Below are 17,077 nucleotides of genomic sequence, written 5' to 3'. Positions count from 1 at the left end.
CTCAGCATTACTCCAGTCATCCTTCCTGGGTACATTCTGGAGGATCTGTAAGGAACCCGATTGGGCCTCTTCCAATGCTTCTTCCCTGTAGATTCTACAATTGGTTATTTTGCTAAAAAATAAGTAATATCTGATTCGAACAGAATAAAAGTTCTTAAAAAAAAAAGTCTTTGTATTTTATTTTTTACATAAAGGAGAAGAACCAAAGGTGACAGGTGGACATACACTGTTTACTGTTCTATGGAATAGCGTTGTCTACTTCATTATTTTATGCCAGATTTTTTTCACAATGGAGGCCAAAAGTACAGTCTTTTGGCCTCCTCGGGTGAATGCAGCCCAATGGAGATGCTTAGCATTGGCCCACTGGGGGATCCTTTGGCGGGGTCACCCTCTCTTAATGCAGCCATTTTCTCTTAACCCTATCTGCCTCTGATCAGGAATACATTACTCCTCTTTACCGGCAGGAACTATATAGATCCTTCTTTCCACTTCCTCTTCTGCTTGCACTGAATTCACTGACGACAGGTTCTGGCTGTTGTAACTTGATACAGGCAGCCGAGTAGTTGGTACAGAAGAGGGAGACTGCAGACACTCATCGCTACAGAAAGCAGGACTGGGAAAATACATGATCCTGTCCTGTGCGCACTCCTCTGTCTCTTCTCCGGTAATGCTATCCTGGATTGCCTACCTAGATAACTGATGTCCAGATAAGTGTAATACGTAAGCTGCTATCAGGGAATGTGGCTTCATGGAGCTTGACCATCCACCCTAAAGTTCAGACCCGGCTCCCAGTAATTACTTTCTCTTTCACAACCTGAGGAAATTTCTGTGCGGGCAACGATTTCCTGATGATAATGCAGTAGAAGAGGCGTTGACTAGGTTCCTTCAGCAGAAAGAAGTCTACTATTCTGGGGGCATCTGATTACTGGAGTTGAAGTGGAATAAGTGTGAAGTCAAGGGAGATTACTTTGAAAGGTAGTAGGTTCAAATTTCTCAGAATATTTTTTTTTTTATATACCCCTCTGGCCACCAATCAATAGTCTGTGGAAGCGTTCATACGAATGATCCCACATGACAGACCCAACCGGCAGACCAAGGAATCCTTGAACCCAATGACAAATGATCAGATGAATTAAGAGGAACACGCCACAAACGTAGTCTTATCTGACACCGGATGAAATTTTACATCTTCAGCACTGATCGGTCACAGAAATTAGCCATCACGGACAGTTTTACAACCGATGGTCCATGACTCCACACATTATCCAGCTGACATATATGAGTGTCTCTGCAAAAAAATAGACCTTTTTTCTTTCTAACCCTGGACAACCAACTTGAGTGCCCGAAGTTCAGGTGGACAGATCCCTAAGGAGTATGTCTAGATGCCATAAAGGACCTGAAGACAAGATGATCTTGATGTCTCCTTGAGGAACCTACTGATTCTCTACAATAATTCTGCGCACAGGTGAGGCTTCTCATCAGACACAGCACACTACATGTTACCACTTCCACCAGAAGCGTGTGTCCAAGATATATCAATGAATATTGGGTCATGTGACCAAAACTTTTTACATTGCTATGAATGACTCCCGAGATACAGGTCAAAGTCACTTTATTTACATGTTACATACAATTCTTGTACTTTTATTCCAGCATGGCTCCCGTTCCCTCTGTCCTCACTTTCCGCAAAACACATCAATGGCACATGGTAGATGGGGGCCCAGAGCGTCCAGCTGATCAGACAAGGGTCCCCAGATCCACCCATCACAATGGGGATGCAATCATTAAATGGGCCCACACCACAAGATTTTGTCAAGGGTGAAAATGATATTCTCCCAATTAATATTATAATTTAAAGGGATTATCCGGACTTGTGTAAAATAATAAAAGAAGTCATAGCTCCTCAACCTGTTACTTTCTAAGGCAGGTCACTAAGGCCAGTGACTGGCTGAGTGGTCAGAGGGAGCAGGAAGTACAGCTCACCACGGGATCGTGAAGCACCTGAATAGAAACAGTGAGGGATCGGTGAGGCGAGTATTGACTTATTTTATGGTTTTGCACCAAGCAGAGCCTTTTTTAAGAATTTTTTAATTACCAGACAACCCCTTTAATCAAAAGCAAGGAGACAAAATATCTATATCTTTCACTTGGGCACCTTAAGACTCAACATGCCTCCTGGGATCTTCTAGCAAACTGATAGACTGGACGGTCACACTCACAAAATGGCTTCTTTCCAAATGATGAGTAAACTTTAAGACACTCGAAGGCAGTGTTACCATAGAAGGTGGTCATATGAAGTATGAGACACTCACAGAGGAACCATGGGGAAAGGGGGTGAATGGATGTGATGTATACCAATGAAGCCTGGGCAAAAATGGGACAGGGACACCACCTACGAGATGAATGAGGTTGGACACATAAAGCTGATTCATTGGGCGGTCTTCTTCTTCTTGCGGCCTGTCAGAGAGAAAAAAAAAAAGGTTGAGGTTTACAGTGAGACACTCCCCCCCCCCACCTTAAAGGGGTATTCCCATCTCAGCCAGTTATGGCTCCTGCCAATGCGATCACTGAACACAGAACTCTAAGACTAGTTTCACACTAGCGTTGAAACCATCCGGCAGGCTATTCTGGCAGAGGATCAGCCTGCCGGAGTTCATCATGTCCAGCGTCGCCGGAAATGGCCGGAGCACTGCCAGACCCTATTGACTATAATGGGACTTGGCGGGGATCCGGCCTTTTTCTAGCATTAGTGCCAGGTTCAGATGGCCAAAAAACGGCGCTTGCTGGCATAATCTTGGCACTAATGGCAAATCCCATTATAGTCAATAGACTCCGGCAGGGAGTGTCTATTATACTGTTCTGTTTTTGTTTTTTAGATTTTAACAGTATGGGTATTTTGAGACACGGTGATGCTAATAACGTTCATTATTTTAATTGTGAGGAAAGGGGGGGGGGTGATTTGAATTTTTATATTTTTTTTATAACTTTTATTTTCTTTTTTACTTTTTAAAAGTTCCACTGGGAACATTCAATCGCTTCTCTCATAGACTCCAATGCATCGATCGCGTCTCTCATAGACTCCAATGCATCGATCGCGTCTCTCATAGACTCCAATGCATCGATCGCGTCTCTCATAGACTCCAATGCATCGATCGCTCCAATGCATTAGTACTATAGTCTATGAGAGATTTGCTGTGTTCCTAAGGAGCCCTGTCACAGGCAGGGTCTCCACTGCATCATAGTTCTCATGACTAACCTGTTCTCATGACTAACAGAGGGACCCCCCAACCACCAGATTCTCAGGATTGTAGCAAGACACCACTGGGCACAAGTTAAAGTTGCCAATGGTCTTTGACCTTTAGTGGTTCTAGGTAAAAGATGCCCATCAATTTAAAGGGGTTGTGCCAAGTCCTGAGCTTACCCCCTATCCATACTAAGCTTAAACGAGGTCAGGAGATCGGAGATAAGGCTTCACATGAGTCGTCAGCTGACTGGACAGAGATGTGATACTCTGCAAACAGACTGACTTTTAACCCTTGTATCTCTCAAACAGCTGAACATTTTTAATAAAGACCAAATGAAAACATGATCTTTATCCCAAAATGAGTAAAATGCAGTCAAGAAACCGCCCTGAGGGTGTCCATAGCCCCCAGAATGGGGGTCCCATGTCACTGTATGAGTGGAGTGCCAAGCTGTGCATGCTTACATGAGATACTGATTCACTATCCTGTGGATATGCAAAGTTTTCTTTTAGACTGGTCATCTTGTGTCAAGAGACAAATGTCAGGAAGGACGCATCTTCATGCTATTACTTCCATACCAATCTAACTTCTCACAAGGAGTAAACTTACGCATCTCCAGATTTCTGGTGATGGCATTTGAAGCTCGGGCCCTTGGTCCCTGCTGTGTAAAATGGTACCCAAATCGGACCACAGAAGGACAATTCTCCAGCATGGAGGCCATCTCCATCTCTACCGTGTCTCCAAGGTTCTGGTGCTGTAGGAAATATGAAAAATAGACGACTTATGATCAGAAGATGGAAATGTCTTGTCCACATCTGGGGTTCTCCAGAACATCAACACTGATCGTCTATACCAGGGATGCCCAACCTGCTGCCCTCCAGCTGTTGCAAACTTACAACTACCAAGATGCCCTTATATCTGTAGGCTGTCTGGGTATGCTGGGAGTTGTAGTTTTGCAACAGCTAGAGGGCCGTAGGTTGAATATCCCTTGTCTATACAACCATTAATGTTTGATTGGTCGATTGGTTTCAGACCCTAGGGCCATCAAAGATCAGTCCCACAAAATACCCATCAAATACAGATAGCCTGTTGTAAGGGTGTCCTGGAGAATGCTTTACAGTGTATCTACTATAGGATCAAGTCCTACCATGGGGTGGAGGTTCACAACTTGTGTGATTGGGTTATATCATTACTTCTAAACCCATTCATGGCCTAGTGAGAAACATTTTACCTGGTTGTCCACTTTGAGTTCGGTCAGTGTGGGATTTTTCTTCACGGCTTGAATTACGGCCAACATCCCTGCACTGGAGATAAAGTTGGACTCTATGTTTAAGCTCTCGAGAGTCTTATTTTCCTTAATCATTTCGGCCACAGCCTGCAGGGAACCAGAAAATCATTATGGTGAAGAAGAGGGACCTAAAAACTTCTCACATCTCAGGGGTAACGCATTAAACACAAGTCTACGGTCAGTCTCAGATATGTTCCTGTCACAGGAAGTGGGTATGGAACTACTGTGTCAACCAATCGGTTTGGCTTTAGGCTACTCCTAATGGCGTTATCTGGAAGTCCCCTGTTTTTCACCCTTTAACTACTATACAGGGATCAAGACTTCGCTGCAGTGGAACCATCAAACCGATACCTCCTGGAATAGTCTCTGTGTGGTTGGTGCACGGGCAGACAACAGGATACAACATACCTTAGCAGGAACACGAAGAAACCTATTGCTCAGGCATCCTACCACTGAAAAAGATGCCTGAAGTACTCCAGGGTTGCCAGCCATTTGCTGGTGAAAATTAAGGTGTAGATGCTGGAGGGAGCACACGTGAGTAAGGCGCTGCCTACATGGAGGAAAAGAGCAGGTCCAGCGGCAGGGCCTGCCTTACAGATGACAGTGGGAGGAAGGTTAGACCCACAAGGTAAGAATGACAGAACAGCAGTGGGCTGACAGCCATCACTGTAATGGTTCCACTCTGAGGTATGGATTGTGAAGACAACATGGAAGTGATCAATGTGCAGGTGGAGCTCAGAGCAGTACACCTTGTTTTACCGTGCATGTGCATAGCACAGGTGGAGCTAAGAGCAGTACACCTTGTTTTACTGCGCATGTGCACAGCACAAGTGAAGCCGAGGACTGTAAACCTTGTTTTACTGCGCATGTGCACAGCACAGGTGGAGCTGAGAGCAGTACACCTTGTTTTACTGTGCATGTGCATAGCACAGGTGGAGCTGAGGGCAGTACACTTCAGATCCCTGTGTATGTGCATAGCACAGGTGAAGCCGAGAGCAGTACACCTTGTTTTGCTGTGCATGTGCATAGCACAGGTGAAGCCGAGGACTGTAAACCTGGTTTTACTGCGCATGTGCACAGCACAGGCGGAGCGAAAGACAGTACACCTCAATGAAGCCAAGAGCTGTACACCGCTCTGCATTGTGCAGGGGAAGTCAAAGTAGTACACTTACTCACTTCTTTAACTACCTTATGCTGCAAAGGCCGGTTTTAGAAAGCTAAACCCCAGCTGCACAGTGACCCCCAAACCGAGTAACAGGTTATCTTTAAGGGCACGGTGCTATGTTAAAGGGGTTGTCTCATCATGGACAATCGCTAGAATATGCCCCCATTGTCTTATAGGTGCGTGTCCCACCTATATCGAGAATGGAGCCCCGCAAGTGAAGGAGGGCGCACTGCGTATGTGCAGCCGCCCTCCATTCATTTTCTATGGAGTCGGCAAAAAAATAGCCAAGCACTGGCTCAGCTATTTCCGTCAGCCCCATAGAAATTAATGGGAGCGGGGGCCGCACATGCGCGGTACGCTCCCATTCACTTCTATGGGGAGCCGGCTTGGTGGTGGCCAGACCGGAGTCCTCCAGCCATCAGCTTGAGGGGCTCCTTTCTCGATATAGGGACCCACGTCACCCACACCTATAAGACAATGGGGGCATATACTAGCGATATGCCCCATTGTCCATGATGAGACAATCTCTTTAAAGGCTTCACTGCATGGGACCTCTACTGTACCTCCATGTGCCTCAAATTTCATAAGAAGACATACAAAAACCATGGTATTCTCCATATATATATTTTCGTACATATGACAACCTGTACAGCAATACACAGAGGCCAAGGGCTTTATACTAGGAAGCCACATATTCTGCATGAGCCCTAAAGAAAAAAAATCCGTCCTTCTGCATGGTCAGTCCACATTACAGAAATCATTCTAACCATGGCGGACTTATGGAATGACTATGTCCTGCCGATGTCACTTACAGCTTATGTGGATCACTTTACACTTTGGTTTATCTGCGCCGCCATCTGGTGGTGACGTGGTGGTATAGCAGGCGTCTAAAAATTGTTTTCAGTTTCATAGTGAAATTGTACATCAGTCACATTCACAATGGTCAGTACGATTACAGTGATACCACATTTATATCGTTTTATGGGTTTTGTTTTTACGTTGTTCCCTATGAGATAAAACTGACCTGTTCTCTTCATTCTCCAGGTCAGTACAATTACAGAGATACCACATTTATATACCGGTAGTTTATGGGTTTTGTTTTTACAGTGTTCTCTATAAGATAAAACTGACCGGATCTCTTCATTCTTCAGGTCAGTACGATTACACAGATACCACATTTATATAGTTTTATGGGTTTTGTTTCTATTCGTTGTTATTTGTTGTTATTCATATAAAGATACATAGAGAGAAGTATAACTAACTAAGATATAACGGTTACAATAATAAGGGTATAAGAGTTAAAATAAGTTAAACTGATTTAGTTTTAATTATATATTTAGGTATAATACTATTTCATTTTTTATAATGTCATTATTATTTTTAGATTATGAAGTAGATAAAAGTAATAAATAGTTGACTCAATTTAAATGATTATCATTTAATATTAATGATAATTTATTAGAAAATGGAATTGGACATTCCGATTCTAGAGAAAGAAAAAAATAGATTTTTGTGAACTCACCTGTAAAATCTCTTTCTCGCCTAGTTCATTGGGGGACACAGGACCATGGGTATAGCTGCTGCTGCCACTAGGAGGCGACACTAGGCTAAAGCAACCAGAACACAAGTAATGCCGGAAGGGCCAAACTAAACTGAGGACCCCACTGGCAAACAAACCACCAGCACATTCGGCCATAATGGAAAACAATGGGTGGGAGCTGTGTGCCCCAATGAACTAAGCGAGAAAGAGATTTTACAGGTGAGTTCACAAAAATCTTGTTTTCTCGCTCGTATCATTGGGGGACACAGGACCGTGGGACGTTCCAAAGCAGTCCACGGGGCGGAAATAACACCCTCATGGAAACTGCCTCGCGGAAGCTCAAGACACCGCTGCCTGCAAGACCTTGCGGCCCAGCGCAGCGTCCACTGATGCAAAATAATGCACCTGGTAAAACTTGGTGAACGTGTGCAAGGATGACCACATCACTGCCTTGCACAGCTGTGAAGCTGAAGCTTGGTGGAAGCGAGCTCAAAACGCGCCCACCGCCCTGGTCGAGTAGACCATGATACCGAGGGGCAGCGCCTTGCCCCGGGAGCGGTACGCCTCGGCAATTGCCAAACGGATCCACCTGGCAATCGTCACCTTGGAGGCTGCCAAACCTTTGCAAGGACCTTCCGGAATAATGAACAGAGAGTCCCATACGGCGGAAAGTTCTCGAGACAGGTAAGTAAATCCTGAGAGCTCTAACCACATCCATCTGATAGAGAGCCCGCACCATAGAATGCAAAGGAGAGGGGCAGAACGACGGAAGAATGATGTCTTCATTGACATGGAAGGCAGAGACTACCTTCGGCTGAAAGGAAGGTATAGGTCGGAGCACCGCCTTGTCTTGGTGCAGAATAAGGAAGGGTTCCTTACAGGAAAGCGCAGCTAACTCCAAAACGCGCCTGATGGAAGTGATAGCCACCAGGAATGCAACCTTCCAGGAGAGAATACGGAGGGGAACTGTGTCTAAAGGCTAAAATGGAGCCGCTTGGAGGGAACCTAGAACCAGGTTTAAGTCCCAAGAAGGCAAGGGGGGATGATAAGGAGGGATGGTGTGGGCCACTCCTTGCAGGAAGGTCTTAACCGGAGCCTGTAGTGTTAGAGGACGCTGGAAAAACATTGACAGCGCCGACACCTGCCCCTTCAAGAAACTCAGGGCAAGGGCCAAATCCAGACCCTATTTCAGAAATGAAAGGATGGCGGGAAGAGAGAAGCATAGCGGGGGGAGGCTATGTTCCTGGCAGAAATGCAAAATATAGAAATGCAAAAAGGACTTCCAAGTCCTGTAATGAATCCTGGAGGACACCAGTTTCCTGGCTTTAATCATGGTGCGGATGACCCTGTCTGAGAAACCATGTTGCTTCAGAATGGCGGTTTCAACAGCCACTCTAAATGCTGGTGGAAGACAGGACCCTGAGAGAGAAGATCGGGCCTGAGCAGAAGGAGCCACGGTGTGTCTCCTGTGTACCACGAGGAGGATCGTTTAAATGCCCTCCATCTTGATTCTGCGTAAGACTCGGGGCAGAACAGGGAGAGGCGGAAACACGTACACCAGAGATAACCCGTCCCATGGCGCCACCAGTGCATCTACTGCGCGTACCCTGGGATCTCTTGTTCGATAGAAGAAGGCGGGGAGCTTGTGGTTGAGTCTGGATGCCATCAGGTCTACCTATGATTGGCCCCACCGGAGACAGATCGCTTGGAACACCTCCGGGTGCAGAGACCACTTTCCCGGGTCCACCGTTGTCCGACTGATGAAATCCGCCATCCAGTTCTCTACTTACGGAATATAGACCGCCGAAAGAGCTGGCACATGGGTCTCCACCCACCACAGGATCTTGACTAACTCTGCCATCACTGCTTGACTGCAGGTTCCTCCTTGATGATTGATATAAGCCACTGCCGTGGCGTTGTCTGACTGTACACGGATCGGCCGTCCCTTTAGGAGAGGGGCCCAATGTAGAAGGGACAGATGAATGGCTCGGAGTTCCAGTATGTTGATGGGCAGTTTTGACCCCGACTGAGACCATACACCTTGGACTGTCCAGGGCGGGAAGACTCCACCACTGACTCCAGTCTCCAAGGTTGGGGTGATGACCGTCCATGAGATCGGGAGAAAAGATTTCCCCGACTCCAAGGTTGGGGTCGAAAGCCACCACCTGAGTGCTGAACGCACCCTTGGGGGCAGGGCCATGTGATGGTCCAGGGAATCCGGTGACTTGTCCCACGACGACAAGATTGTCCGCTGAAGTGAACGAGTGTGAAATAAGCGACCATTGCACTCTATACATTTATGCAAAACAGAATTGAAGGGTACCTGCGCCGAAGGGGAAGACAGATTGACCGACGAAGGGCCAGCTGCTTGTCCAGAGGAAGGCGCACCAACGTCGTGGCAGTATCGAGGATCATGCCTAGAAAAGTCATCTGTCTGGTAGGACGCAGGGAAGACTTCTGGAAGTTCAACAACCACCCAAACCGCGCCAGGGTAACCAGAGTGATATGCAGGCTGTCCTCGTTCTGATCGAAGGTCGCCGCCTTGACCAGAATGTTGCCCATATAGGGAATCAGGGTGATGCCCCTGGTACGAAGTAGTGCCAGGAGAGGAGCGAGTACTTTTGTAAAGACTCGCGGTGCCGTTGCCAGTCCAAAGGAAGGGCGACGAACTGATAGTGGTGGAGCCCCACTGCAAAGCGGAGGAAACAGTAATGTGCTGGGGCAATGGGGACGTGTAAGTACGTGTCCCGAATGTCTATAGAAGAGAGAAATTCGCCCTTGTCCAGTGAAGCAATCATGGAACAAAGGGATTCCATTCTGAAGTTTTGAACCCAGAGGAACTGGTTTAGCTAGCAAATAGAGGTCCAGAACCGGGCGAACTGACCCTTCTTTCTTGGGGACGAGAAAAAGGTTTGAATAAAACCCTGAGAATTTCTCCGTCCGAGGAACCGGAGAGATCACCCCCCGTGCAAGAAGGGATTGAATTGTCTGGAAAAAGGCGACAGCCCGACCTGGATCCCTGGGTGGTTAGGAGGAAAGAAACGTTGCGGAGGAGGGGACGCAAACTCGATCTTGTAACCGAGGTTAGGATCTCGAGTGCCCACACGTCGGAGATGTGGGCCCACCACACTTCCTGAAAAAGGAGTAGGTGACCCCCCATCTACCATCTTCCTGCGGAGGACTGCTTGCCGGATGAAGGACAGGCAGGCTGTGCCCACGGGCGCCAGGCTGGTTGAGGCCTGAAGAATGGCTTCTTCCGCTGGACCTGCGTGAAGGACCTGGGAGGGGCTGCTGCCAAACGCATGCCAGAGAAGCGACGAAAGGACTGGGCCTGGGCACTTGTCTGCTTAGCGTGAAACGTGCGCCTGGATTTGCCCTGCGGGAGGTGAGTACTTTTACCGCCCCTAGCCTCCGAAATAATTTCATAAAGCCAGACCGCAAACAATCGGGAGCTGGCAAACAGAAGGCTGGTAAGGGAACGCTTTGACGAGGAATCAGCTGTCCAAACCTTCAGCCAGAGTTCGCGCCTCAAAGTTACAGCGAGAGCCGATAAGGCGGGAAACAAGTGCATCTGCGTCCAAGGACGCCTCACAGAGGTACTTCCCTGCCTGTGAGATCTGCAGAGCCAAGGACTGAAGCTCGGTGAGCGGGAGGTCCGCCGCCAAGTCATGGTTTAACCGGAGTGCCAACTCCAAGACCGCCTTAGCCACCCAAGCTGAGGCGAAAATGGGCCGAAGTGCTGAGTGACTTGCCGCGAAAATGGACTTCGCCCAAGACTCCATGTGGTGATCCACAGGATCCTGAAGGGCTGAGCCATCGGTCACCGGATGGCAGTGTTTTTGGTGAGGCACGCTACCGGAGGGTCCACCATCATGTAAGGGGAAGGCTTTAGGAGTTTTCCTGGCTCAGAGAAAAGACACTCCCTGGTGACTTGTAGAGGGGGACTCATCCTGCACCTGGAAGGTGTCACAGACAGCAGAAACTAAGCTGTCCACCATGGAAGCAACCTTTGAAGATTGTTCCGGATCCATATCAGAGTCTGAGTCACCAATTTCCCCATCTGACAGAACTTCCCCTGGGAGGAAGGATGCGTCTGAGCGTGACCCATGGGGGGGGAGGAGATGCTGGGGCGTCAGAGGAGGAATGACGTCCTGCTCATGGGCCGTTTGTGCGAAGTTCTGCCCCTAAGGCGCTCTCCAGAGGAGGGGGCGGACTGCTCAGGTGGAGATTTATCAACCAATCGACCCATGAGAGTGAGGGTGGATTGGGATATCTTAGAGAGGTCCTCCACTGCCCGAGATAAGGCACGGGGCCCAGTCCGGTTCCACCTGGTCAGGGCGGTCATGCGGCTGCGTGGGCTGGGGGGGGCAGAACAGATGCATAATAAGTGATGGCTGTTGGAATGCGGGGGTCACTAGTGGGTTCGGACATGGCTGCCCACTACTGTTCTCAAGGCTGTAGAGAGAAGGAACCGTCCTACCAGTATCCAGGCTCTGTGGTCCCTGAAGAATCGTGATGCCGGCTGAAGCAGAGTCCACGCGGATAGCCGCGGTCCTGCTGGGTCCTCTGAGCTGCGGCGGGAAGCTTAGCCCCACCCCCTTACGTAACTGCTGGAGGCGCCGATTGAGGCCTACACTTGCCAAAAGTCGTGGGCCTAAATTTGTGGCGCGCGGCCGTCCGGGAGGCACTTCTGGTCGGCTGGAGAACGGAGGGACCCGAAGCAGTGCGCGGAGGCGTCCGCTTGCGTATACCGGCCGCGGGAGCCCACCCCCCCAGCCGGGAATAAACCAGTGCGGGCCGGAGCCCGAATTCCGGGTAGGCCCGAAACGAAGCCGGGGTCTAAAGTGACAGGTGACCGGCCAGGAGCAACAGGGAAAAATGAAACAGCGTGGCCCCCCCTCAGACATGGTATCCCAGTGACCCTACCCAGGACCGTCTACTCTAATGAGGTGGCCAGGTGGGGGTGAGGGGGTTGGAGAGGGGGGGCGGAGAATACTCACCCAATCCCGACTACTCAACCCATCTTCATCCTCTTCTCTTCGCCCCTCCTCAGAGTACCAGCAGGGTCACCTCTTCAGCAGCTGGCACCCGAAGTGGCAGGAGACTGGAATGGCGGGGGGTCTTGCCGGATCCAGGTGACCCTTTGGCTGGCGGGAAGCAGGGGAGCTGGGCTGCACTGGTCCACTTTTGCTTCTTGGGGGAGGTCGAGAGGTGAGGGAATCCGACTCCAGTCTAGCTCCCGGGGTAGACAGAGGGGCTAGGCGCCTCTGTTTCCTCTACCTAAAAAGGGAAAAAGATAAAACAAAGAAGAAAAAATAACAAAAGGAAGCCGCCCTGGAAGCAGGGAGGTCTGCCTCCTACAACACTAAGCTAAAAACTGATATGCCCTCTCCTGGCTGGAGGGGGTATAGCCGGCGGAGGAGGAGCTAACACTTTTTAGCCTAGTGTCGCCCCCTAGTGGCAGCAGCAGCTATACCCACGGTTCTGTGTCCCCCAATGATACAAGCCAGAAAAGTAATTTCTTAATGACAGGATCTGTAATTGTAATAACTGAGCAGTAAGGTATTTTATAGATGAAAAGTTAATTAGGGGATGTTGCTAGAAAGTTCAGCTTCCATAAGGACCGGTTTTGGCAAATCGGCGATTTTGATATTTTTTTCCATGACGTCGTTCGCCATATAGGATGTATATTTTTATATTTTAATAGCACAGGCGTTTTCACACGTGGCGATGCTTATGCCTGACTTCCGCGGGGAAGGGGTTCGATGAGAATAAGTGTGACAATAACACATGAAAGCTGCAGCAGGTAGAACTTACGAAAGCCACGGGATCATTGCTACGTGTAGCCACTAGACTCAGTTTCTTCACATGGTTGTTCACCTTCATGGCTTCACAAATCTCCCTCAGTGTCGGTATGGGAATGTCCTGCAATAAGAAGAGCACAGAATGGAGGTATCTGCCATGAGCGACCATAGAGCGGACTCCTACAGCCTTCCGCAGGATAATTACATGGATATTATTCAGATTCACTTCCACCAGGTCGGAGGTGTTGCTCTTTATTTTCCGCAGCGTTTCTTCCACGTTGGTTGGATTTGGGGGCTCGTCCGGGACAGGTTTATATTTGTCGGGTTGTACAACACCTGTAAGGAAGAGGCACATACACAGAAGTGCTGAGCGTCACGGTGGAAATGTACATGTCTGTGCTGCGGACCCTCACAGTTCTGTTTGTAGCTACATTCAACGGGGCTCTTGAGTGTCCACCAACGCGGTTTTCAAATCCGTGCTGTATGGACTATGGTGCGGATTCCCATTTATGCTACGCTTTTTTTTTTATGTGGATTTCTGAACGAACAGGCACCAAAGGGTACAGTTACTAAGCTTCCATTCAGAAGGGCCGCTAATCGCGGCCCAAGTCCTGCTTTGCACCCACATTTTTGGGCAGGAGAGAGCAGGTGGTGAGTGGGACCGCACAAAAAGCCCCAGGAGATTTTACGTTTTTGCGTTTTCATTCTTTACTCCCTGCCTTAAAGGCACATTTTTTTTTTTAAGTCACTTTTTGACTTTTACGGGTTCGTTTTTGGCAGGGCGATCAGTACTTCTCGAGGATACTATTTTGAAGTTTGGAGGACTTTTTTATCATTTTTTATTGGAAGGGAAAGCAACGAAAAAACAGCAAATTGGCCAGTTTGATGTTTTTTTTTTTTACATTACACTGTTTGCCATATGGGATAAATATTCTTTTTTATAGCCTGGGTGATGCCCGTGATGTTCATGCATTATTTTAACTTTGGGGAAAGGGGGTGAATTGAAGATAAATATTCTATATTTTTAAAACACCCTAGCATTAGATGGCCACTTATATTATATGTAATCACCATATTGTGACCCCATAACGTCTTTATAGTTGTGTCTATGGAGTTGTGTGAGGGATTTTTTTGGCGGGGTGATCTATACTTTTCATTGATACCATTGGGGTGACTTTTTCATCACTTTTTATTAAAAAAAAATTTGGGGGGGAGGTGACGCAAGGAAAATACGTTAAATCGTCCATTTAGATTTTTTTCCGTTACACCATTCACCTTATGGGATAAATATATTTTGGGGGAGGAAGATGAAACGGCGGGAAAAAGGTGATTCAACCATTTTGGTTTATTTTTGTTATGCCGTTCACCGTATGGGATAAATTGTTTTTTGGGACAGGCATTGTCAGATGCAGAGATGCTGATGAACTTTATTTTTAATATATATATATATATATATATATATATATATATATATATATATATATATATATAAATCCAGAAAAAGGACGGCACTCCGGTCTTGAAAAGGTAAAAGTGGTTTTAATCAACCTTGCGGTACAACGTTTCGGCTCCAATACTGAGCCTTTCTCAAGCACAAATACAAATCAAGTGTGAGCAATTATATAGGTGAGTTAATTAAGTTACAAATCATGTGATCACTACACGTCCCACCCCAAGGGGCGTGTTCAAGGTTAGCCAATACTTAAACATAATTACAAAAATTACAAGTGCAAAAATAAAACAAATGTCATCAGTTACATATATCCGATGTTAATACAATGTGAAACATCATTCAAGTGCATATATCAGACATTTGTATACATATAGTGAATAAAAGAAGAAAGGAGGGCAGACCCATCGGCTGCACTTATATTAGTACACAGCCGGTGGATGTGTCCAAAGCGTGTGAACATACTGAGGGAGGAGCTGAGAAATGGATCAAAGGACACTTTCAAAAACTTGTAGCTATGCTATTACTTGATCCTATGTAAGATGAACGCCGCAGCTGTACGATCGCTGGGTCCCATTACCGACTCACTGTTGTCTCGGTCCGGCACCAGGAAGGGGATATCGCCTGTTGTCTGTCGCCTTGCGTCATCAGAGGCCGCCCTCTGCTGCGTCACCACTACATCATCACATCCGGCCTAGGTGCTTCACTGCGCATGTCCCATTCACGTCCCATGCCGGGACGCCATCTTGGAGACTGGAAAGATGCCCTTTACCCAGATTATGGTACTTCAGGGTATAGCGAACCAGACCGACACAGACAGCCCGGAAACCAGATTGTCCTCATGCCATGCCTGGATAGGAGCCCACCATCACAACGAAAACCGTTGTATGTAGGGGGTTACCCATCACTAGTGTCCGGTCGCTCACATACCCACGAGGGTTCTCCTCCAATCTGTACCCAGGTGTTGCAGGGGGCAAATCTAAACCAGATAGATGATGGAACAGCTGTGACACCATATCGGCCCAGTTGTGGTGCCCCTGGTGTGTGCCTGATCGGACAGTGAGAAATACCAAAAAGAGAAAAAGAAAAAGAAAAAAAGCATAGCTGTCAGAGGTATTGACCTCCTGTGTATAAAATTGTGTCAATTTCATTCTCAAGCTCAACCCCTCCGCATGGTAAGTGCTGGTGATCTGTGAAAAAGAAGAAAAAAAGAGTGAGGAAGAATCAAATTTACTGTTGATTCAACAGTTTTTGAATAAATGTATATTCTGTGTGTACACAGGCACACCTAGGCATAATCCACATGACACAGAGGGCAAGCCACTCTTCTCAACACCTCCCCAAAATTAAACTCAATGTTCAATCCATTGGGTTTAAAGGGAGTCTGTCACCAGATTGTGACCTTATAGACCGCTTACATAGCGCTCTAGCATAGCAGTCTATGATTCTAATGGTACCTTAGATGTGTGCTTCTGAAGTTCCCCCAAGGCAAAAACGGACTTTTATTCAAGGGATCGCAAGTGCCCAGGGCGGGGTTCACCTTGTTGGAGCCCAGGCTGTTCTGCCTCTTTTCGTCATATCCCCGCCTCTTCCTCTGCCCGCCCCGCTTTTCCTTTGCATCCTCTTTCTCTGCAGCCGGATCCCGCGCCTGCGCTATCCATTGCTTGACCGGGGCATGCGCACGGCGATGCCCATTGTGGGCACGGCATCGCAGTAGCTACTACGCATGCGCCGGCCAACGGCGAGAAACAGCGGCGAGGAGGCGGACCAGATACACCCACAATGGGCATCGCAGTGCGCATGCCCCGGCCAAGCAATGGATAGCGCAGGCGCGGGATCCGGCTGCAGAGAAAGAGGATGCAAAGGAAAAGCGGGGCGGGCAGAGGAAGAGGCTGGGGCGGGGATATGGCGAAAAGAGGCAGAACAGCCTGGGCTCCAACAAGGTGAACCCCGCCCTGGGCACTTGCGATCCCTTGAATAAAAGTCCGTTTTTGCCTTGGGGGAACTTCAGAAGCACACATCAAAGGTACCATTAGAATCATAGACTGCTATGCTAGAGCGCTATGTAAGCGGTCTATAAGGTCACAATCTGGTGACAGACTCCCTTTAAGGCTGTTAAGCCTATGGATCCAGCGGAGTTCCCTACGTTTCAGTAATTTAGCGGTGACAGGTCTAAATTACTGAAACGTAGGGAACTCCGCTGGATCCATAGGCTTAACAGCCTTAAACCCAATGGATTGAACATTGAGTTTAATTTTGGGGAGGTGTTGAGAAGAGTGGCTTGCCCTCTGTGTCATGTGGATTATGCCTAGGTGTGTCTGTGTACACACAGAATATACATTTATTCAAAAACTGTTGAATCAACAGTAAATTTGATTCTTCCTCACTCTTTTTTTCTTCTTTTTCACAGATCACCAGCACTTACCATGCGGAGGGGTTGAGCTTGAGAATGAAATTGACACAATTTTATACACAGGAGGTCAATACCTCTGACAGCTATGCTTTTTTTCTTTTTCTTTTTCTCTTTTTGGTATTTCTCACTGTCCGATCAGGCACACACCAGGGGCACCACAACTGGGCCGATATGG

At 47.7% G+C, this 17,077-nt stretch overlaps 1 protein-coding gene across 2 annotated transcripts in view; it reads right to left on the bottom strand.

The window, feature by feature from the left end:
* Positions 1–1,595: 1,595 nt before the first annotated feature.
* Positions 1,596–17,077, bottom strand: part of TMOD4 (tropomodulin 4) — a 38,651-nt gene continuing 23,169 nt past the window's right edge. For both annotated transcript variants that reach the window (XM_044272514.1, XM_044272515.1), the window contains exons 6-10: positions 13,245–13,375; positions 13,053–13,160; positions 4,474–4,617; positions 3,852–3,996; positions 1,596–2,457 (exon numbers count right to left, since the gene is read on the bottom strand). In XM_044272514.1, coding sequence (XP_044128449.1) covers positions 2,429–2,457; positions 3,852–3,996; positions 4,474–4,617; positions 13,053–13,160; positions 13,245–13,375 — 557 coding nt within the window. In that variant the 3' untranslated portion in view covers positions 1,596–2,428. The remainder of the gene's footprint in view (positions 2,458–3,851; positions 3,997–4,473; positions 4,618–13,052; positions 13,161–13,244; positions 13,376–17,077) is intronic.

The sequence above is a fragment of the Bufo gargarizans genome, chromosome 11, assembly GCF_014858855.1.
Source record: "Bufo gargarizans isolate SCDJY-AF-19 chromosome 11, ASM1485885v1, whole genome shotgun sequence".
Classification (NCBI taxonomy): Eukaryota; Metazoa; Chordata; class Amphibia; order Anura; family Bufonidae; genus Bufo; species Bufo gargarizans.
This window is presented reverse-complemented; position numbering and strand designations above follow the sequence as displayed.